The sequence below is a fragment of the Hippocampus comes genome, unplaced genomic scaffold, assembly GCF_001891065.2.
Source record: "Hippocampus comes isolate QL1 unplaced genomic scaffold, H_comes_QL1_v1.1 scaffold125, whole genome shotgun sequence".
Lineage (NCBI taxonomy): Eukaryota > Metazoa > Chordata > Actinopteri > Syngnathiformes > Syngnathidae > Hippocampus > Hippocampus comes.
The window spans coordinates 1,054,854-1,078,772 of NW_017805453.1; the positions used below are offsets into that span (position 1 = coordinate 1,054,854).

At 41.7% G+C, this 23,919-nt stretch overlaps 2 protein-coding genes across 7 annotated transcripts in view; both read right to left on the reverse strand.

The window, feature by feature from the left end:
- Positions 1-1,653, reverse strand: part of dyrk1ab (dual-specificity tyrosine-(Y)-phosphorylation regulated kinase 1A, b) — an 11,274-nt gene extending 9,621 nt beyond the window's left edge. The window contains exons 1-2 of one of the 3 annotated variants that reach the window (XM_019874299.1): positions 822-1,653; positions 132-324 (exon numbers count right to left, since the gene is read on the reverse strand). The gene's annotated coding sequence lies outside the window, so the exon portion shown is untranslated. The remainder of the gene's footprint in view (positions 1-131; positions 325-821) is intronic. The other 2 variants (XM_019874298.1, XM_019874300.1) reach the window with 2 other exon arrangements.
- A 5,352-nt stretch (positions 1,654-7,005) lies between these two features.
- The window catches only part of alcamb (activated leukocyte cell adhesion molecule b), a 40,905-nt gene continuing 23,991 nt past the window's right edge, over positions 7,006-23,919 (reverse strand). For 2 of the 4 annotated variants that reach the window (XM_019874303.1, XM_019874301.1), the window contains 15 exons: positions 19,916-20,022; positions 19,439-19,655; positions 18,702-18,766; positions 18,250-18,337; positions 16,964-17,137; positions 16,361-16,485; positions 16,141-16,273; positions 15,759-15,871; positions 15,536-15,662; positions 13,099-13,220; positions 10,555-10,687; positions 8,614-8,643; positions 8,175-8,286; positions 7,136-7,280; positions 7,006-7,066 (listed from right to left, as the gene is read on the reverse strand). In XM_019874303.1, the coding sequence (XP_019729862.1) occupies positions 7,178-7,280; positions 8,175-8,286; positions 8,614-8,643; positions 10,555-10,687; positions 13,099-13,220; positions 15,536-15,662; positions 15,759-15,871; positions 16,141-16,273; positions 16,361-16,485; positions 16,964-17,137; positions 18,250-18,337; positions 18,702-18,766; positions 19,439-19,655; positions 19,916-20,022 (1,649 nt within the window). In that variant the 3' untranslated portion in view covers positions 7,006-7,066; positions 7,136-7,177. Of the gene's footprint in view, positions 7,281-8,174; positions 8,287-8,613; positions 8,644-10,554; positions 10,688-13,098; positions 13,221-15,535; positions 15,663-15,758; positions 15,872-16,140; positions 16,274-16,360; positions 16,486-16,963; positions 17,138-18,249; positions 18,338-18,701; positions 18,767-19,438; positions 19,656-19,915; positions 20,023-23,919 lie in introns of all 4 variants that reach the window. The other 2 variants (XM_019874304.1, XM_019874302.1) reach the window with 2 other exon arrangements.

The window sequence follows — 23,919 nt, forward strand, 5'->3', positions numbered from 1 at the left end:
TATATATATATATTTATATTTATTAGTGGCCGTATAAGGAACCTTAAATCAGCCTGCTAATACAATATCTATATATCTATGTGTGTAATAACGACCGCGGTTGTGGCTGCTGTGGGTAGCGGTGTACTTACAGACGAAGGGGCAGATTTCGTCACAGATGGAAATTATTAGAACATATATTCATTACTAGTCCGGTTCCCTTGTAAAGGCATATCGTCCTTCCGAGAGGTTCGCCTCCCAATCCGAAGCGATTCGTCCCTCCAGCGGTAGTGACAAGGATGGCTAGTGCTCAATCGAGCCAGCGGGTTGTTGGGGCCCACTCAGCTGGTCCGTCAACAAGTCAACGTTCACCATTAGCCAAGGGCTTCGTTGAATTAGCTCTCGGGCAATAGCAATATTAAGGCTCGGCGAGATCTCATACACGCATCGATAATTCAATCAAATTAGATTTAAAATAAAGATGTGTGTGTGTGTGTGTGTGGATGCGTGTGTGAGAGTGTGTGTGTGTGAGTGTATTCAAGCCAGATCGCACAATGACACGATAATACCGCAGGGTTAATGTTAGCGGCACCAGCATGACTCTTCACACACACCCGACCCCTTTTTTTCCAGAACGACGTCGAAATGGAAAAAAGACCTCATTTGACATTTCGACTTTCAGCCCGACAAATGGGTTAGCTCGCCCCGCCATGTACCGCGGCAGGGCTGCCATTCACGGCTCCATCATCGATTTTGATTTATACGCACAAAGACAATCCACAAGAAGCACAAGGCGGCATCCCGTTTAAAAGAAATACAGGATAAATGTAGTAGCCGCTCACCTCTGATGGCACGATCTTCATTTAAAGTCCAATAACCTGTATGATGAGGAAACTTATCCAGTTTGAGATTCTCCCCTCCCTTTGCACGGTTAGCGAGGAACGATCACCTTAAATCCGAACCGGCGTCTGTCTTCCGACTGACAAATGAGAAAATTATTTGCCAGCCAGTTCTAATAAACTCTCCATTTCAGACGGGAGATGGACGTTACCATCAGCTGATGACTAGCAACATGCTAGCGTTGAGTAGCACGCCTAAGTTCGTGGCTAAGGTCTAGCGAATAGGGGCTACTGCTAGTGGACAAAATGAACGCGGCTAACGTTAGCGACCTGTCCCGTGCTAGCCTCGAGCTAACAATCGTTAGCCCCCGCCGCTAAATAAATGCTACGTCAAAGCGATTTTTACGCAGTCTTTTGTCAAATTGGCGACGACCTCCTCGAGCGATGCGATGGCAACGGTGGATTCGGCGTGTTTGGAAGCCCAAACGGACCCCGCGTCCTCCGGTAATTCAGCTTTGGAATTTTGTGTCAATTTTCACAAAATGGCGCGCGGTCCAAACCTGCGCAGTGAACCGGCCCGGTGGACCACAGACGCGGACAAGCCGACTTTCGTGGCGGCGCCGCCTAATTATTTTACCGCGTTAAAACCTCGGCCTCTTGATCATCTTCACCCGATCCATTAGACGAATCTCGCTATCCGAAAACGTCAAATGTATATCCACTGACAGCATTATTCCGGCGGGAAGGGAGAAACATTTGAAAAAGACTGAAGCTGGAAAGGGGGGAGGAAAAAAACCTCCTGACAAAATGGCGATGCTCTCGCTTGTTGCCATGGCAACTGTCAATCAAAAAACCGAAATTACCCGGATGCGCCAATGACGAAGAAAATGTAACTGGCCAGAAAGAACACACATAAACTCCTTCACAGCGCCGTCTGCATTCTTTATTGGATTTTAGGAGACTTGTTTCTAAAGCTCAGCAGACATATCCGGCCCATATGTACAAAAAAAGAACTGTAATGTCAACTTTATGCAATAATTTGGGCGTTTATACTGGAAAAGGTGATTGTTTTGGCTATCAATCACTACATACAGTGAACTCACGAGCACCCAGTTGATGCTAGTCTTGATTTAATGTTTTTTTTCTACAAATATTATCGTTCAAAAGTTGGGGTTTTCATCACTTTCCTTTTTCTAATACATCCTGTATTATATAATAAAACGTGGCTTTAAAAAAAGAATTGATTTGTTTGACTGAAATTATCAGGGCTGCAACTAATGATGATTTTCATGATCAATTAATGTGTCAATTATTTTGGCAGTTAATTCATTAATCTGATGAATAAAAGTTTAGTATCCATCCCTTTATTCAAAAACAGGATGTTATTTCAAATTGACAGTGAAGGATACATACAGTTGGGACCAATATTAGCAGGCCCCCATGTGATATTCAACCAAACTCTTGATTTCTCCATGGAAATGGCCTTTAACAACCTGTATTATTTGAGGATCAAATAAAGAAAATGAAAGACAAAAGTGATGAGTTTGATGACGATATTTAATTAATACAATGAGTTTAAAGAAAAAGGGCAAAAATGTATCGTCAATAAAGTAACCTTTCTGAACCGGAACTGCCAACAAGCTCCGAGAGTAGTTCTTCACCAGGTTGGCACAGGTCTCCGGATATTATAAACAGGTGTTTGTTTTTTTTCAGTGCTCCTGAACTCTCCCAGTCTTTTGTTGCCCCTGTGCCAGCAAAATGAGAGACGATTTGGGGAAAAAGCAATACATTAATCAGTTTCTTATCTTGCATTTGGAGAGTATTCACAATTGAATAAAGGTTCAAATTGGATTGCAAAACTCTGTATTTTGTTTTTATTTAGATTTTACCCAACGTCCCAACTTCATTGGAATTAGCGTCTTTATTTTGCACCCCTGCTGGGCAAGTGTTGTGACAATGCACAATGGTACAAACTATGAGGAGCTTCTAACTATTACAATGCTCTGCAACCATCCAAATGTTTACCATTGATGTTCATGCTCACAGCTATTCCAAGACAAGTTCTCTTGTCGAACTACCCAGGTTCTTAAAGGAAGTTCTGTTTTCTTTCAGGGCACCCATTAAATCATTCTCAAGCCTGTGTTAAAAGAAAAGCTAATACAGTATATGCCGTCTTCTTGATTGGTGTTTAAAAAAAAAAAAAAGTATTTGAGGAAATGGTGGCCCGGTGGTCCAGTGGTTAGCCCGTCGACCTCACAGTGCAGAGGTCGTGGGTTCGGTCTCGGCTCCGGCTTCCCTGTGTGGAGCTTGCATGTTCTCCCCGGGCCTGCGTGGGTTTTCTCCGGTTTCCTCCCACATTCCAAAAACATGTATGGCAGGCTGATTGAATGCTCAAAATTGTCCCTAGGTGTGAATGTGAGCGTGGAAGGTAGTTCGTCTCTGTGTGCCCTGTGATTGGCTGGCAACCGGTTCAGGGTGTCCCCTGCCTACTGCCCGAAGACAGCTGGGATAGGCTCCAGCACCCCCCGCGACCCTTGTGAGGAGTAAGCGGATCGGAAAATGAATGAATGAATATTTGAGGAAAGGATTGATTGCTTAATTCTATTTGGCACAGGCATTTATTGCTATGGAACAGCTTAATCCAGGAAGGGAGAGGTGGAGTAAAGGGGGGTGGTAGAGGTGAGGGGAGATAGGAATGCTTTGAATGGCTATTTGAAAAAAAAAAACAAAAACAAAATATGTAGCCCACAAAACTGCTCAAAACATAAAATAATAAATCACGTTATCATAAATTGTATATGGTCAAAAGGCAAATTAAATGAATCCTCATTGGGAGGAGGGTAGCCCACCCTCGCTTTAAACTTAAATTTAATCGAGGGTGGCGGCACGGTGATCGACGAGTTAGCACGTCCACCTCACAGTGTAGAGGTGCAGGGTTCGATTCCGGCCTTCCTGTGTGGAGTTTGCATGTTGGGTTTTCTCCGGGTACTCCGGTTTCCTCCCACATTCCAAAAACATACATGGCAGGTTAATGAAACACTCAAAATTGTCCCTCGTTGTGAGTGTGAGCGCTGATGGTTGTTCGTCTATGTGTGCCCTGCGATTGGCTGGCAACCAGTTCAGGGTGTACCCCGCCTACTACCCGAAGACAGCTGGGATAGGCCCGCGACGCTGGTGAGGACCAGGGCATTAGAAAATGGATGACGGATGGACCCATCATATGTTTATGGTGAAGTTTACAATTTGATCACAAGATGGCAGCAGATGTTCACATTGGGCGAAAACTTAATCACTGGCCATTACAGTAGGTACACCTGGAAAAAATTCCAATAGGATAAAAAAATTATTAAATTAAATAATGAATACATTCTGATACAAATAACAATGTCAGAGAGACATTACCTACCTATCTATCTATCTATCTATCTATCTATCTATCTATCTATCTATCTATCTATCTATCTATCTATCTATCTATCTATCTATCTATCTGTCATTGTGTGTGTGTGTATAATTTAACGTTGTCTTTTTTCACATACTGTAAAGAATCGTTGAGAGTCCAGAAAAGTGCTTAAAAACTAATGTATTTTATCCATTATTTTAATTTGTAGTTTATATTGTACGTCAGCAGCAAGCGAGCTAGAGTTGATCATGCAAATGATTCGTTTTTTTAAAGACCACACAACTCGATATAATGATCATGCACCTCTCATAACCCTTCTTCATGTGCTGTGACACTAATTGCTGATTCTGAATTCAGATTCCAGATATCGGTACTCATTACGCTTATTAGCTCCAGTGACACAAAGGACGTCGCAGAGCTCAGACCTCCACCAAGGATGCAATAGTTACGAATTAATGATTGTGAGGGCATTCTCCTCATAAGTGAAACGTTAGAACGGATTAAACATGGTAGTGCATTGTATTCAGATCATCCATCCATCCATCCATCCATTTTCTGATCCGCTTATTGTCACAAGGGTCACGGGGCATGCTGGAGCTTATCCCAGCGGTCTTCGGGCAGTAGGCGGGGGACATCCTGAACTGGTTGCCAGCCAATCGTAGGGCACACAGACGAACAACCATCCGTGCTCACACTCATAACTAGCAACAATTTTGAGTGTTCCATTAACCTGCCACGCATGTTTTGGGAATGTGGGAGGAAATCGGACTACTCAGAGAAAACCCAGTGCAGAGAATGTGCTAACTCCACATCGGAAGGCCGGCGCTGGAATCAAACCCTGCACCTCTGCACTGTGAGGCCGACGCAACTAACTGATTTCTACCGTGCTGCCCCGTATTCAGATCAGAGCAGATTATTATTTTTCACACGCATTCTTTTAAACCGTATTCCCTCACATAGTAGACAGGGACAATTATGTACTCACGTACAGAAATTCACCAATATCGGGCCGTGGGCACTAGGTGGCCCCAACAACAATTATTTCAGTTGTAGATTGACATGCAGGTGTATTAAATATTCCAGAAATTTTTTGGGGGGAGTAATACAATACATTTAAACAATCACGACTAAAAGTAACCAATTCAAGTCATTTCAGTTCGACATCTAAAAACTTGTGTATTAAACATCAGAGAAATATTTTCCTCTGTTTTTTTTTTCCAGTAAAACAGCCCAATTCATATAATTTCGCTTTAAAATAGGTTACATACCGGTTTAACCAGTTACGGGAATAAAAACAAAATGCTGCTAAATTAAAATAGTTAACTTAGGGAAGATGTGGCATAAACCCTTGAATAGGTAGCTGATGTGCATTTGTGAAGCCATGGCAATGAAAAGTCCACTGACAACAATAGAAAAGGAAAAAAAAAAAGACAGTGAGCAAATGTTTTCCAAATGACCACTTTATTTTAAACAAAAGTACAAAAAAACAAAACAGATATTTACAGTACTTGCATGGCAATGTTTACTTTCTTTGGTCAGTCTTCTAATTGGATGCTTTCAATTCAAAAATTATCAACTACGTATCTCAAGCCTGTTATCGTGTTTTCATCTATAATTCAAATTGTCGGACGGTGGGGGCGGGACCATCGTTCATCTTGTACAACATAAATAGCAACAGCAACAACAAAATAATATTCATACTTCACAATGGCATTGTTCCATTTTGAGAACCAGCTGTGGCAACTCAACAACTCAAACATGAATCATTGAATGCAGACACGAGCAGGTAGATTTCCTTGTAAGGGATGCGAAATGGACATCAAATCCATCCAAATCACTTGCTTGGTCGATCTACCCGGTCGTTAACGTTCGATGCCGTACAGTACATTTGGAAAAAAAAAAATCATAAATGGCGCATTCTCGCCAACTTCAGTACTAACCCTTTAGCCATTTCTCAATGCAAATGAACATACACATGGAACCGTATTTTCCGCACTAAAAGGCGCACCTAAAAGCCTTCCATTTTCTTAAAAGCTCACAGTGCGCCGTAAAATCCGATGCGCTTTGTGTATGGTCATTACGGTAATATTTCGACCCCAAAATGGCTCCTAGCTCGAGACATGCTGACAATGCAGAGTTCAAACTCAAGGCGATCGGGTTAAGCTGCTGAACACGTAAATAGAGCAGCGGCAAGAGAGTTCAACGTTAATGAGTCAATGTTATAACTAGCTGTTGGTTAAGTGAACTGTGTCGCTGCTTTATTAAATCGGTTTTACTGACATCTGATCGTTCCGTTGGTGTTTCCTTGAGCATAGCTCCATCTAGTGGATGCATTGTAGATTGCGTCTTATAACGCAGTGCGCCCAATGTATGAAAAAAATGACAAAATAGGCCATTCATTGAAGGTGCGCCTCATAATCCAGTGCGCCTTTTAGTGTGGAAAATATGGTATGTACATTAAAAAAAAAAATAAAACCCTCAACAAAGAATGGATGACATAAGCCACGATGCACTTCGTACACATCTTTACAGCAAAGACAAAACTGGACTAGAAGTTATTTCACTGGCAGCAGCTAACTAAAAAAATGCTCTTTCCTAACAACCATGATTGCTAACATAAGACAGAGCTACACTGTGTACGTATATGAGCGTGTCAAGTAGTGCATGTATATCACATATAGTATCCAATTGTTGTTGTTTTTTTTCCAGAGTGTGATTGGATTTGTAGTCAAATTCTCCCTGATATCAAATCCAAGTTGTCTTCATTGTAATGTACACTTTTTTTTCTTCGTTTTCCAAAAGATGAAGTGAGGAGGAGAAACGTGAAATGTTCTATGTTCTCACTGCAAAGGACCACAATGTTAGTTAGAATTCACATTGATATGATCGTGTGCAAATGTATGCGGATGCAACCTTTCACATTCCCAAAGGATTGTAGGTGGCTTTCGCGTTTCCTCTACACTTCAGCTTTTTGGCTGTTCTCCTCCACCTTCTCCTCGAGCTTTCTCTCCTCATCGGAGGAGCCGTTCTCCTTCTCGCCAGTCTTCCAGCTGCCTTGCCTGTGGAGGACGGTACATGTTTCACAATGACGAGAGCTGGGACGATTGATCGAATAATTCAATTACAAAAAATAGTCAAAGCAACAGATCTGCTTTGAAGCTTCGCTGGGATAATTTTTTCCACGTGGCCAAATGTTTCTGCAGTATGCGCTGCACTCAGTGTATTTATATTCTCCTACACTGACACCCATGTCACTCACCAAGCCAGGACCCCACATATTTAAAGCCACACACACACACACAGGCGGAATGTCATTTCATCCAATTATTTGATTAATCAATGGGATAATCAATAGAATCCAGCCCTAAGTGCTAATCATTACAGTAAACCTTTTTGGGGGAACCTATCCTCAGTTACTGAAGAGCTTCTCGATTGGCTGTTTTTAGATTTAGGCCAAAGGAAAGTATTACTTTTGTGTTATCTTTAGGTTTAATGCATTGAAGTTTTTTTTGTTTTTTTGAGTTTTTTTTGGTCGACTTGAATGCACCTTGTGCAGCCAAAAGTAAAGGTATGTTTCTACTTCTCCCGTGATGCCGCTCCAAGTGGTCAGGTAATCTACAAATTGCGTTACAATTTGCTTGTATTCCCAAATATCTGTCATTGTTTGCATAGGTACTATAAGTTTAATGGCTTAAGACTGTTTGTATTTGGTCCTAGTGTGCATATTTGTTTGTCCATGGGCGATGTTGAGTTTGTGCTAGTGTCTTATTCAGGCTAGTATGCTGGCTAATGTGAAGGTGGCACGGTTGTGTTGAAATTTTCAACTAGAGAATTCTGTTTATGTGACAGGGGTTCATGATTGTGTACCTTCTAGTTGCATGGTGTTAACGTTAATTGAGGCCTTATTCCCCTCTATTCCACTGTACTGTGTAGTAGGCTCGATTCTGACTCACTTGGATTTCTTCTGGCAAATCCCGTAAGCCAGCCCAATGAGCATGGTGGCGATAAATAGGCCGACCACCACTCCGACCACCAGCTTGGTTTGATCGGCATCCTCCGATTCGTCTGCACGACAAAAGACAAACACAACCGTCACACACCTGACGGTCACGCACAAGTGTGGACCTCCTGACCACAAACAGGAAGTTGTACCCTTAACATATCGGCTGGATGGACACACTGCCCCTGTACATGATTATGAATCGCTGTGGTAAATGTTCATGACAGAAATCCTGTTTACGACGTCATTTGTTCAGCCAGCAGGAGAATGGGTCATGTTTGCCAGGATGCTGGTGGCGCTGTTCCTCCTGTGTTTTTATCTACCGGTAATTCTTTCAAAGAACATTTGATTTCCAGCCGCTTCCCCCAATTCTCACAAGCAAGAACACTTACCTCGTTTATCCACTCTCACCTCCTCAAATACTGAAATCAGATACGAAATAAAAAAAAAAATTAACGTCCAACCAAGGCAAAAATGACATCTAACGCTATGTCTAGTCTACTGTCTGCGTGCAGGAGGTTCAGATCAGAGGGAGGACAGATCGAGTCCCAGCATCCCAACACACACACACGCACGCACACACACACACACACACACACACACACACACACACACACACACACACACACACACATGCGCAGACATGACTCAGTAAGAAAGAATGAGACGGTGACACGGCGAACCGTTGAGACGAGACTGTTGTCATGCCAGCATCAGTTATTTGTGATAAATGACAAAAGTATTCAGACATGCCTTCATGACTTCATCAATTAAGCAGTGTGGAAGAAACCCATCAACCCTCCTCTTATGTTGTGGAAAGCTTTATTTTTGTTCTTTTTATTGTACAATGGACGCCTGCTATGAATCGCGAAAATGAAGATCTGTATATTATTCACGCTTGCACGATTATTGCGTTGACATTTTATTTTAAACCCACAAATACTTGTGGAGGGTGGCACGATGGAGGACTGGTTAGCACGTCCGCCTCACAGTGCAGTGGTGCAGGGTTCGATTCCAGCTCCACCCTTCCTGAGTGGAGTTTGCATGTTCTGTCCGTGCCTGCGTGTGTTTTCTCCGGGTACTCCAGTTTCCTCCCACATACCGCTCTAAATTGTCCCTAGATGTGATTGTGGGCACGAAGGTTTTTTTTTTTGTCAATGTGTGCCCTGCGATTGGCTGGTAACCAGTTTCGAGTGTCCCCTGCCTACTGCCCGAAGACAGCTGGGATAGGCGGCCCGCAACCCTCGTGAGGATAAGCGGATTAGAAAATGGATTGATGGATGGATGGAAATTCTTGTAGAAGCACGGATGTACAACTAATGAGCATCAACCATCAAAACTAGATACTGTGTATTGGGGAAAAAAAAAAAAGTCTGCCAATAGGTGAACCCGCCGGAGTCCATTGTTTAGATTTTAGATTATAATTCTCGGGGGCGGCATGGTCAAGTGGTTGTCTCGCAACCCAGAGGTTGGGGGATCAATCCCCGGTCATTGCGACTTTGTCAAAGTGTCCTTGATCAAAACACTGAACCACCAGTTGCTCCTGATGCTGCGTCATCAGGAGGGAAACGAAACAGTGTCAAGCGCTTTGAGTACTGAAGGTAGAAAAGCGCTGTACAAGTGACAGCCCATTCATAGTTGATGTATTAGATAGGGCTGCATGTGTTGTTTTTTTAAGATGGACTATTATTATATATCGATAAACATCAATTAATGAAGTAATCAGATAAAAATGATTTGGCATATTAAATACGTGCAGTGCAGTGATTCCCAACAATTAATGTGCTGTGTGAAATTCTCCAATTTCAATTCATCATCTCCCTCCCACCCCCACCAACAACAACAAAACTATCATTGGACGTTTAGCTCTGCCAGTGACGTATAGTGACAGGCTAAATTAAATGTTCTTCCACTAGATGGCAGAAGGTACATAAATGCTTTCTGTGATCTTTCTGTTTTGCTGGTGTGCCATTTTGATCTTCTGTAAAATATGTGCCATGGCTCAATAAATGGTGGGAGACACTTTAAGTGTAATATCTCCAATATTCACATTTCTTACATTATGTGAAAGAAAATTATTGAACTTCTTTTTTCCACATTTTCTTCCCCAGTCGTGTCCTGTTTTTGCAAAGGCTAAGTGACCAAATACTTTTGTCCATTTATTTTTTTACCTGGAAAGGAAAAAAAACAAACAGTAAGGTGATGGTTAATAAGAGTGAACATGATTCGTGTTGTGATGTCATGCGAGCAGAGTTGAAGAGCTGCGTCGGTGGGCGGGGAGGTGGAACGACACACCTTAGCGGATGACACCGCCGGGGAGGATGAATACTTACGAGAAGACACATCGATGGTCCATGTGTCCACGCCAAACTCGTTGGACACGGTGCACGAGACCGTCAGGTTGATGGTGGGCACCACCGTGATTTTGTGCGTGACCTTGCCATTGAGGAAGGGACTTTCTTCAAGCTGGAGGACAAAATCCAGCACAGTTCATTTGCCTTTTCTGAGCACTGATTTAAAAAAAAAATGTTTTTTACAGCAGCATATAATTTCTTGCACATTTCCCCAAATCCTCACCAATAAAACCTGCCGTCCACATAATTTATTTTTTTCTGAAACGTCTTAGCTATAAATTGCACCACATGGTAAAATCTGTATTGCGCAAGCTTTTATAGGTCAAATTTAACAATAAATGAAAATATCCCCAAAAACCCGAAATGCTTGGAAAAAAAAATGAAATCACCGTCAAAAATGCATTTAAGCCATCTCTGATTAAAAGTTGCCGTTACCTCACATAAAGCGTGCATGTTACAGCTTTGAGCTCAATAATCAACAATAATACAATAGTGCACAGTTTTGATTAGGGTTGGAATAGTTGTGGATCACCACCCGAAATTCAATTAGTTTTAGTTAGTTTTTAGTGTGGGTTTATTCGTTTTCATCAGTTTGATTTTTTTGTCTCAAAAAGGCTATGTTTTACTTTATTAATTTTTTTTCTTGAGTATTTTAGTTTTTTTTTTTTTATATGGAGTATTGTGGAGTGTGACATAAAAAAAAACCCCAACAACAACTGAATCAGGTGTGTTGGAAGATGGAAACATCTAAAACATGTTGGATAGCCAGCGCCCCCTGCCCAGGACTGGAGTTGGTGACTCCTGGCTCTATACTTTTGTAACAAAGGAAAGTCACAGAATGGAAAGTGCTTGTAGACACCACTAGGAGGCAATGTTCAACTAGTTTGAGTTTCTTAAAAAGAAAAAAAAAAAAAAAAAACACGCACACACACACACACACACACACACACACACACACACACACACACACACACACACACACACACACACACACTCGCATGCGCAGACATGACTCAGTAAGAAAGAATGAGACCGTGACACGGGCAAACCGTTGAGATGAGACTGTTGTCAGGCCAGCATCAGTTATTTGTGGTGAATGACAAAGGTATTTCAGACATGCCTTCATGACTTCATCAATTAAGCAGTATGGAAGAAGCCCATCAACCCTCCTCTTATGCTGTGGAAAGCTTTGTTATTTTATTCTTTTTATTGTACAGTGGACCCCTGCTATGAATTGAGAAAATGAATACCTGCGTATTACTGACACTTGCACTCTTATTGCGTTGACATTTTATTTTAAACCCACAAATTCTTGGGGTGGGTGGCACGATGGAGGACTGGTTAGCACGTCCGCCTCACAGTGCAGAGGTGCAGGGTTCGATTCTGGGTTCCAGCCTTCATGAGTGGAGTTTGCATGTTCTCCCCGTACCTGCGTGGGTTTTCTCTGGGTACTCCGGTTTCGAAACGTTTTTTGTCTTTGTGTGCCCTGCAAGATATACGTGTGTGTGTGTGTGTGTGTGTGTGTGTGTGTGTGTGTGTGTGTGTGTGTGTGTGTTACATTGCTTCTTTGTCTCAGAAAAATGAAACTTTTCCGTCAAATTATTGAAAAAAATATTGGATAAATTAAGTTTTGTTCCCGCGATGACTTTTTCTCTTCATCCCTGCCCAAAATACAACTTCATACGAGAAGTAATACTTCATTTGTACATTTATGACTTTCTGTTTCAGAAAAACTTAAATGCCGTACAGTGAAAGGAAAATGTTATTCCTGTAATATTTTCTAGTCTTTTTTTAAGCCCCCCAAAAAACACAAACATTAAAAAAAAAAAAAAAAAAATTGTAATATATTTTTTTCCTAACCGCCCCAAAAATCAAACCAAAAATTTAAATACAATTGTAATTATATGTTCCCTTTTGACATTTACTTCTTTTGCCCGAAAAACAAGTTCACTCTCATAATATCGTTTTTTTTTTTAACATATTCTTTTGAAACAACTTTAAATGAAATATACTAATCGACTTTTTTTTCCCTTGAAAAAGACAGTGTCATTAGCATAGTCAAGGCAGACTATTGGTTTTTTTTTCATCTCATTTGGGGATGCATAGTGAATGCTAATGTGGCGAACAGGTGAAAAGAACACTGTTTCATTTCAATGCAAGGTGTTAAAGCAAATTAACTACAACTAACTAAGCCCTAAAAGGGGAACACAGCTATACGCTGTGGTGCGTCTTCGGTAAAAGAAGAAAAACAAAACACACACACAGACGCGCACACACGCGCGCGCACACACACACACACACACACACACACACACACACACACACACACACACACACACACACACACACACACTTATATATGCACAAAAACAGAAAAACATTTGTGACACCCTTTTTGCTACTGCTTGTATATTTTTCTAAGAAAAGCAATTAATAATTTCCAAGTGCTGCCGCTATTTAGAATATTGTGGATATTTGTGTGTGTGTGTGTGTGTGTGTGTGTGTGTGTGTGTAAATACATACCGAGGTGCCATTGATGCTCCAGGAAACAGATGGCTTTGGAGAGCCCTCGGCCTCACAAATCAAGACTTTATGTTGACCGTCTTCACTACGCTGTTTGGACAGCTGTTTGATCACTGGAGCGCCTGCAACAGGATGCTCTTGTGATGTTCTTTTTTTTCATTTACAAAAACGCACACATCCAAAATAAAGTGCCGACCTCAAATGCAATAGCCAGAATTGTTCTCTTTCTTTTTGGCGAGATGATTAAAACTGCCATCTATTCACTTGCAGGAGACAGTTCACCCCACTAATATCCTGGTGTGTGTGTGCGCGCATACAAATATATTTGTATGCGCACGCACACACACACACACACACACACACACACACACACACACACACACACACACACACACACACACACACACACACATTTTTTTAAGTGTACAGCTGTCAGGGACTTTGTGGAGTCTCAGATAGTTGCCTGGCAACAGGTCCTGGACAGCTGGGCACAGAAATGCAGAAAAATCACAAAGGGTTTTTACACTGCATTTTTTTACATGCAAAAAAAAAAAAAAGGGCATGCTAATTTATGCTTATTGAGCGTAACATTTGCTCGCAATGTTCATAAAATGTGCATCCCTCAGGGTTAAGCTAAAATTGTAGCCATGGAGGGGTTGCTTGACTTGCTGAGTTCAGCTTGACTGATATGACAATCGAAGGAATTGAGGTCATATTTAGTGATAGCTGATCACCACTTATTGTCAGTGGATAACATGTAATTATCCAAATGACTTCACCTAGAAAAATAAAACAAATACACCCATGACTTAAAAAAAACAAACAAACCCTAAAGTGAAATTTTAAATATGATGTAAATATAGTACAATCAATGTACACAGAAAATGTATTATGATGTGGTACATAAGTTGGTCAAAAACCATTACACATGATGTCATAAGAGTACAATAGAGCTGCATGGACCATGAAATATGGTCCAAAATACTCTGTTACATTCAAGCTACACATATGATATGAATGTGTTTCATTTGAGGTGCAAAGTCCATTCAATATGATCTAAATATGGTACATCGGATGCACTTTGGTGATTAAATACGGTATATTAGAGGTGTGCATAACATTAAATATAATTTTACTCTGGTACAGTAGAGGTGCACAGTCCATTAAATATGATATAAAAACACGAAATTGGAGTGGTGTCGACCTTAAGATATAAATTCAAAAGCAATGACTTGAGTCAAGTTGAATGAAGCAAACAAACAAACAAACAAAATGGAAGACTTAAGGCGGAACCTCCGAATAGAACCTCGGTTCCTGAACAGATCAATCTGCCACATTTTTTGGGGGACATTTTGCTTGGGTACACAAACTATGCTATGCAGTCAGATGATGAAAATTAACTCATACAAACAATCCAGAATTATTTTCTCGACTGACTTTAGCATGTTTCAAAACACTGAAGAATTTTAAAGTGGGCCTTTCATCTTTCCATTTTTATGTATGCGGCCCTCAAACGAAAAAGTTTGGACACGCCTGACATACATGTACGAGGTCAGTGCATATCAGGGCTCTAGGCTAACCTTTTGCACTGGTACCCCCAATGTTTTTATTTTGGTGCAGCAGCACACAAGTTAGAATCACCCACATTTTCCACTGCATCACATTCAACAATGAGGTATTACAGGTTCACTATTTTTTTATTTTTTTTTTTAATATAACATTGCTGCCTGTCTTTTTAGGCAATATTGACTGGTATATGATCAACTACAATCTGGTCATCATAAAGTTATTTATTTGAATCACAAGTCCACAAGACTGCTAACTTACTCAAGTTTGCTTGAAGTGATCTGTGTCAGGGGGTTGCTTCGAACTTTTGAACATATCAGGCCATAACTTACCATTCAAGGCGTTTTCAGTTGTTCTTATCACCTTGTCATCCGCAGCTTTTTACACTTTATATTTGATGGGCGTAGGTCACTTACCAAGGCCGGTCCCAATAACACATTTTTAGAACAATCCAGTTCATCATTGTTTTTCTACACTGTGGATACTGTGATAAACCATCGGAAATTGAGTGTTTTTATTTATTTATTTACATATTTTTTTAAGAGCAAATAACTTTCTTCTCAGGAACATTGAACATTGGCATTGAAATGGAGAACAAGAAATAAAATTTCTTGGATAAATTAAATAAATAGACGTACAACAGACTCACGCAAATTGCACGTAAGCAAATATTAACCATTTGGTACAGAGGTATTGTGAGTCACTAACTCCTTCCTCTCCTACTGCTCAAAAGGCTGGTCGCACCGGTGCAACCAGTAGCACATGAGCACAAACTCTGAAACCGTATCTTTATATAGTAGATCAATGTTGCATTGACTATTATTTTATGGGCACCTGAAGTGAGTGAGTGTGGTTTTTCTAAGACCCTTACCTTCAACAACCAGGTCAAAAAAAACCTTCTTGCTAAGTGCTCCCATCTTCACATCACTCTCATAGCGGCCAGAATCTGAGTACTTGAGCTCGGTAAACTCGGGCTCTTTGTCCAGCTTGACATTGTCCTGATGAGAACGTAACAATATTTTTCATTTCAAGAACAAATTCATTCTTTGAGGCAAACACTTTCAGCAGTGGAAGTCGTTGAGTGTTTTTTTTACCTTGGTCCAAGAGACCTTTGATTGTCCTGAAGAGTCGATCTGGAAAGATAGCTCCAAGGCCTCCCCAGCTGCCTTGACGACACTCCCGGTGGGACTTAATTCGATGTCTAGGTCTAAGAGAGAAAAAGAGGTGAGAGGATGGCGAAACAACGACTCCCAGCTCTGACAAGCTGAGAGATATTTCTATTATTGTTACACTCCTCTTGCTGCGCCGCAGCTTTTTAGCAGAGGATGACACAACAAAGTGAGGAGAGCAAGAAATCTGAAAGCTACGGGGCAAACACGCTTCACTCTCGACAGCAAGTCCGGAGGCTCCAAAAGAGGAGAAAAATGACAGCGCTGATGGGATAATCTTTCAGAGAAACACAGCGTGGTGTCTTACAATTGACTGTGACGTCCTTGGAAGCCATCATGGCAGGGTTGTCAATTAGGGAGCATTGATATTCACCGGTGTCGTCACGCGAGACATGAGTGAGTGTGTATGTATCCATATTTTTCACAGGAATGACATCGCCCTGCAAAGACACACAATAGCTGCTGATTAGCTCGGGATGCTCTGCTGATTGACGACACAATAAGAGACTACAGACTCATCAGTGTACCTTCACGTGGAAGTTGAAGCTGGTCGGGGCCGGGTTGCCGTCTGCCATGCACTTGAGGGTCACGTTGTCACCTTCCACCAGAGGTTCTGGGGCAATCACCTCCAGGACGATGTTCTCCGTGGAGTCTGGAGGGAACAAAGGGGCAGAAACTCCAAGCGCTCAGAAGGGAGAACTGGTCTACAGTTTAGAAATGCACGGCATCGTATGGAGTGGTGATTCTAGTACTGTGGTAACTTCATTGAAAGTCTCTGTAAAGTGAAAAAAAAAATCTTCTAAATTTAACACAGCACAGAAAAGACCGTGTTAGCCTCCCTACGTGAAACTGCACCTCCTTATTTGGAGGCGATGCCGAGCAAAGGGACTCAATACTTCATGCGGCTTCTGCATTAACTCCATTTTGCACTAAAGACCAAAAGTCTGGAGGTTTTTTTTTTTCAGACAACATGCACAACGGAGCTGGGATGTAAAAAAGAAAGGAAAAAAAATATTTTTGTCAAGGGAGGTAAACACACGTCAAAATGATTATTTCATAGTCCGCGATGATGAAACTCAAAAAAACAACAGCAATGTTGCGTCCAAATGCAGAGAAAGCGTTCGGCTCACATGTGATGGTGAAAGTGAGCGCAGACGATGCCAGCTCCTTCCCCACGTTGTGCTGAGCGCTGCATGAGAACTGGGCGTCGGTGTCCTCCTTTGTAGCAGAGTATTCCAGTGTGGACGAGGTGCTCGACAGGCCGCTCACCGGGTCCACCTGCACCGAGGCTCGGATGGAAACGCCTGCGCCGAAAAACAAACAACAAGCTCTCAGAGGGGCCCTCCTACAAGCACACAGTCGCTCGCCAGACACAAACATAGATTCACGGCAACTTTAGCCCCATGCAAAAATGTCTGTTGACTCATACCCTTTCAACGTACTACAAATAGACTTCACTAGGAATTCCGGAGTAGGACGAACAGACTTTCGGGTGGTCACTTTTGCATGCAGCATTGAATCACCAGTCCATTTTATTTATTTTTTTATTCATTTATTTCATTGGGACAGTGCACTTTAATCAACGCAACAGTGTAAATGTGCCGGACTGAGCATAAATGATAGTTTTCAGCCGTAGTCCCAAGGCAGGTTTCTTAACGTAAACAGAACAGTTAGCATAACAAAATAATATAACACAGCACAAGTCAAGTCAATTATATACCCTAACAAACAACGATTTATGTACAGTATTTAATACTGGATGCCATTTATTGTCTGCCCCGCCAATTGAAGTTTCTCCCTTTGGAGTAAATGAGCTCTTGATGAATCATTTTTTGCACAACTCGCTGTATTTAATACTGAATACAATTTCACAGGAGAGCAGCAAAGTACAGTAGCAGACAACTGCAGTATTGTGGTGACTGAGCAGTATAAATACCGGTACTGCATGTCTCGGCTAAGCTAACGTCAAAACGTGTGTTTATTTGAATAATTTCTCACTGGGTTCCCTTAACTATTACAATGACAGAGCAAAGATGAAAATATTGAACAATTAGTGAACAGAAATGGTTGCTATCACCCATATGGTATCTGCTTGGAAACCTTTGAACAGGTAACAAAAATCTACAGAGAGTAAAAGGGGGACACGGTATTAAGAAATTGGTCCATAGGGATCCACATAGTTGGGTTTTACGCAGCTAATGTGGGATGAATTCTCAATCAATGTGCCGGTTCACAATAGCCCTGCAACTTAACACGTGACTATGAGACTTGAAATCCATGGCGATGATGTGTAAAGGCAAAGGACCTCAAGTGACAATACAAACTAAAGACAAACTCAATACTCACATGTGTTTTCATGACATTTCTAATTAGCACATCCTACTACGTTGATGAGTTTTGTAACACAATAACACACCTTTCCCGCCATCCACCAGGGGTTTGTTGTTTTTGAGCCATGTGATGTTGGCTGCCGGATTGGCATCCTTTGCAATACATGTGGCCAGCTGCAGGACACAAAGACAAAAATCCCTCAAAAACACTTCCAAAGTCATTGTTTACACTGAGTAGCAGTCAAACCACCCCCGCCGCCGCCTTCTGATGACCTGAGGATATTCTAGGCAACAGACCATGAAATGCCCAAAGACTCCTTTCCGGTACTTTGGGTATTCTAATTGCAGCAGCGACGAATGTGCTTGTTACTAATTCATGAGCACCGCTTCAAAAGGATTCTTTATTGTAGTAAAATGGTTGCTGCCATGCCTCACGAGCAGGGGTTCCCTTGATGTTTTTTTTTTTTTTTTTTTAAATGTTGATATAGGTAATGTTTGTCACACACAGGTAATAAAAAAATAAATAAATAAATCATACCTTTGTAAGTTTGCCAATGGCCAACTCTTGTGCCTTGTCAGAAATCTCCAACCCTTCAGGCGCCTCTGCAATACACACAATTATGAATATATTAATAATCCAAATGCGATCATAAAGTGCAGCAGGCAGCAGGCACAGTTTACAAAGTTTTTATTTAAATTTCTAGAATATTTCAACGTGAATTTAAAATGGGTGAAATTTTGGATATATTCCACATTGGAAACTTCCCATGGGAATTAAAGGTCATTGAATGGAAGGGGGTCACATTTGTGCTTTAATATAAACATTTTGTTTTGTTATGACCAGAAATCTACGCAACATAGATAGCTTGACTAGATTACAAGAGCTAACACCGATACCTTGTGTTGGCGATCGTAGACATGCTGCACATTTGAGTTAATCATCTTTTTTAAGTGTGAGATGATCCAAAACTTTGTACATTCGCTCTCTTTTACACATTCACCACTCCTCTTGGCTTGCTGCCATCGCAACAACTTCTTTCTTCCACTGAGCGGTGCGCGAATCTGCAGTAACTTTAATCATCTGGAAAAACGGTCACCACAAGGTGGTGAATTTTTGGCTTCGACTTTTGCACTGTAATCCAATTATTCCATCTAATGGCTTATCCATCTCAGCCCTAATTTAAGTTCCCCATCAAGAACCGAGCTTCATTTTTCTAAATTAATTCCCATGGAAAGTTTCCAATTTGGAATTTCGCAACCCGACACTCCACTCACTATAGACGACCACGTTGACTGGGTACTCGTCAATGTCTAAGCCGACCACCACCATGCAGGTGAAAGTGCGCTGGTCGCTCAGCTTGAGGGCAGAAAGCAGCAGACTGGAATTGGCGGCCATGTTGATGCGACCCTTGTATTCATCTGTGGTGCTAATGGAGACGCTTTCAGTTTTCTTTCTGACCAGCAGGTCTCCTGAGAGTCCATCTCCTTTGTCCTGGAAAGGATTTGTTGCAGAAGACACACGAGGAATGAACGCACGCACGCACGCACGCACGCACGCACGCACACGCACACACACACACACACACACACACACACACACACACACACACACAGTGAGGAACAAATGCACGCTCAAGTGTGCAGCAAATGCACTCAGACCGGGTGTGGCTCAGACATGATAAATGGGTGTCAAACGCTTGGTGTCAGACAGACTTCAGCATTTTGAATCCATTGACCTCTGCGTTGACTTACATATTTCCACTTTGTGATCAGCGCGTCTTCCGCTTTCACGGCTCCTTTGTTGCACGGAATCTCCAGTGTTTGGTCGTACAGGCCCATCACCGTCTCCAGGCCGCTCACTGTGAAGACACATAAGGAAAGGGAATGTTATTCCACTTATAAACGAATAATTGAAAAGCACATCATTATGACCATGATGCCTAATGAGCGATGAGAATTCAAGTATGTGCATGTATAAACCTACCCATCTATCTTTCCCCATGACCTCCACTTTCTCTCCATATTTTAAGAATTAATACCACTTCACTTAATGTGTGGATCAAAGGAATAATTTAAAATAAGTCCCTCAGACGAAGAAACAAACAAAAATAACCCTCTTGGGTTAAGTTTCATTCTCAACATTGCCATGGAGACAAAGTGCTGGTAAGGAGGGTGGGAGGAGGTGCCTTCGATGGGATGCGGTGAGGGGTGAAGAGGGAGAAGGCTGCAGGGAAGGAGAGGCTACCATGTCCATACTGGTAATGAGCTGTTTTTCGATTGAACTTTTTCATGTGAACCAAGTGGGGACATGCGCACGAGTCGCTGTCAACAGTCGACAGCCAGCAACTGACAACTAAAGCTTGAATTTGAAAAGAGCTCATCAGCACTAAAGTCAAATCTAAGAGGGCAGAGTAGTCCCCAAACGTGTTCTGGCCGAAGAGTAATGTCCTTGCGCTAAGGGGAAATTAAAGACACATTCAAGAGTGGCTGTTATTCATCATGTCGTATTCGAGTCACAAAGAAAGAGACGCTAAACCCCTTTACTCTTCCCCTTCCTGTTTTGTAAACGAGCACAATAGATGAAAAAGTTGAGTTTCCGTACTTTAAATTTGCTTCACAATTCACATCATATTTGAGACTTGCTTGAATGGACGTAATCATTACAGCTACTGTTGTGTGCAAGGACGTCACAGCAACTACCTTGCTGGCGTATTTGTCTGTGAAGAGGACAAACATATCAAAGCTTGCACCCTTCACTTAATTGGATGCCATCAGCACGCAAGTCAATTCAACTCAGTTAACGGTTTTTACCCGTCTGGAGAAATATGTGAGCGGTCTACAAGCAGGCAACCATGTATAATGCTACTGTCGTGTGGACACAAGCAACGCTGCAAGTAGAAATAAATTGGCGTGAGGGTGGCAAGCCGGGAGAAAACAGCAAACGAAAAACAGAATGTTTGGGATCACTTCAGACTTAAAAAAGAAGATACAGTGAAAGATGATTGAATGATCGTCAACACGAGATTTGTATTGATCTTATCCCATTGAATAAAGCTAAACACCGCTCGTCCGAACGCGTTACAATATATTTTTTATCAGATTACTCAATTGAAATTAGTCAATGGGATAATCAGACTCATAACTGATTCGCAATTTCTTACTTATAGCCGCAGCTGTATGCATTTTTTAATGTTAAGAGACAAACGGAATGTTATCACAAAACCGTATTTTTTTGCAGGGGAAAAAGTAGGAATGTTTCAAGAAACATTAGTAGTTGGAGATGTTTGGAGAAGCAAGTCAAAATGTGAATTAAGTAGTATTGGGGAGAATAATTTTTGGGGTAAAAAAAATTGTCACAATAGGACAAAAAAAAGTGTCAAGTTATGAAAAATGAAGTTGAAATAAAATTTGTAAATGTATTCTTGTATAATTACATTTCTAATCAAATCAAGAGTTTTGTAACATGCCAACATATTTATAAAGAGGGAACTGTGTTATCCTATTTGGATTATTGTCATACACATTCTCATATTATACGGTGATTCATGATTGCCCTGTGACTTTATTGTAGTTTTATTTTTCGATTCAGCAAGGCCAGAGTAATCAATCCAACCGTCCATTTTACGCAATATTCATGAGAGGCGTGCAATGTTTCCGAAAGTATTGCTGACATTTAAAGTGAAATATAAGCATTGGCAGAAACCTTCCAGCAACACGTTGCACATCGAGATACAATACCTGCATTTATAATGAGGCTTGGTGGCATTTAAGCACATGGACCAAACAAATCCTTTCACAATTTAATTCACTGAGAGCTGCGTGGAGTCGAGTTGATTATCGGTCTGCAGGTATTCAGGCGTAAGGTAAAAAAAAATAAAAATAAACTAAGGAAGTAAAACCTGCCTGAGTTCACATTTGAACAATAAGGAAGCCAACCGAGCAGACCACCACGTAGAACAAAGGGAACAAGGCACTAAACTGAAGATGAGAGCATGTGAGGAGAAGCAGCTGATTGACTGCAGGGACCGCGGGGCAGGGCTGATGAGCCCGATAAGACGCAGGTGTGAAGACAAAAAGGTGGGAAATGCAAACACAGGGCACGAAGGTGAGATATGCGGGTTAAAAAAAACCCAACTCAATAAAACGAGACAAAAGACTCCAGGCGCGCTGCATTTTAACCCGAAGTTTCACAGAGTCGAGGTTTAAACTGGGGGTGCGCATGATGCTGCCGCCAGACGCCGCTTTTATTTTTGTGCTGTGCTGATGCAAAAGCAACGAAAACCGACTCGAAGGCTTCAAGGGGCATTTCGAGTCAAAAGCACATCCTACGCATATGGATGCCATGCTGCCATGCTTTGAAATAGTTGTGCATTATCGAGATGAGGGAACTGCTTTCTATACTTTTCCCAAAGTCAAATTCAAGCAAACCATGTCAGTGTGTCAAGTCAAACTGGGGTTTTAAAAGAAAGGATGTTTTTCGAAGAAACAAGGCAGACTGGGGCAGAAGGGGGAAATGAACCACATGAACCACATCACACTGTGGAGCAAATACATCAACACTTACCGTGTGTAAAGACGGCGTTTCCGCATATTGTAAGATCAATTTTAATACAGCGCAGGAAATTTGTTTACATGCTCTAATGCTGCTGTTTTGGTTGGCAAAGAAATTTGCCAGAACAGAGGTTAGACAGTTTTGTTTTGTTTTTTTTTCTGATGGAACAAGTAAGGCATTTATTTGTTTCCCCCCCCTTCTTACCTGAAGTTAACTTAGATAGGCTGCGGCTAATATGTGACCCTATTGTGAAAAAGTAGTATAAAAGATGGATTGATTGATGGATGGATAGACTGTCACTGTGTAAACGTTGGTTAGTGGTAGACAACAATGTGTTGTGATGTGTGCTTTACATCTCCTTTGTATCCTTAGGTCCCCGCTGTAATTAATGGTTCATATTCCCCATAGTTGTTACACACTTAGCAATCTTGCAATAGTCAGTTCCACCTGCCACGGCATATAAAAGATCCTTTGAGTTGCCAATTTAAAAAGACAGTTTCTTTTCTTTTTTTTTTTTTTTAAGTGTAAAACGTGTCTGAGGTTTAGAAAGTGAATTTAAGAAACCGGTCCTTATCTGCACCGATTGCATTGTTATACACTGACAGCTAGCTAATTGCACGTTGGAGACGACAGAGCCGCCGCTGCCGGCATCTACTGAGATAAGGTAATCCTTCTCAACTAAAGTAGGTGACGTCCGTGACTTCACTTTGACAAACACATGCAAAGGCATGAGCAGCTGTCCCAAGTTTAAATCAAACCGCATTCCTTCGAGTGTCATCAAGTGCAATTTATTGAACACATTAGCCCTTTGAACTCGATAGGGAATTCTCAGCTCTGGTGGGAATGTTCCGAGTGGACAAGGAGACGGCGACAAGAGATAAATCAATGAGTCGACAGGTGAGCGATATTGACAGGAGGCGGCGCCACAGGAGATGCTTTCATGTTCCTGATTAAGGTGCCTCCGTAATAGGCGGGAGACGGAGTGAGGTGGCAGCTAAGCTATACGCTCGCCGGGGGAAATCAGCAGTCTCCCTCCACACACACTCGTCAAAGCATCCCTCCATAGCCACTTGAAGCCCCCCCCCCCCCACACACACACACACACACTGGTGCAAGTGCTTGTCATTCAGCGGCACAAGAAAGAGCGGGTCCAAACTTATTAAGTACTGAAAATGAGGCCTGCGCATTGAATGGAGGTCCCGTG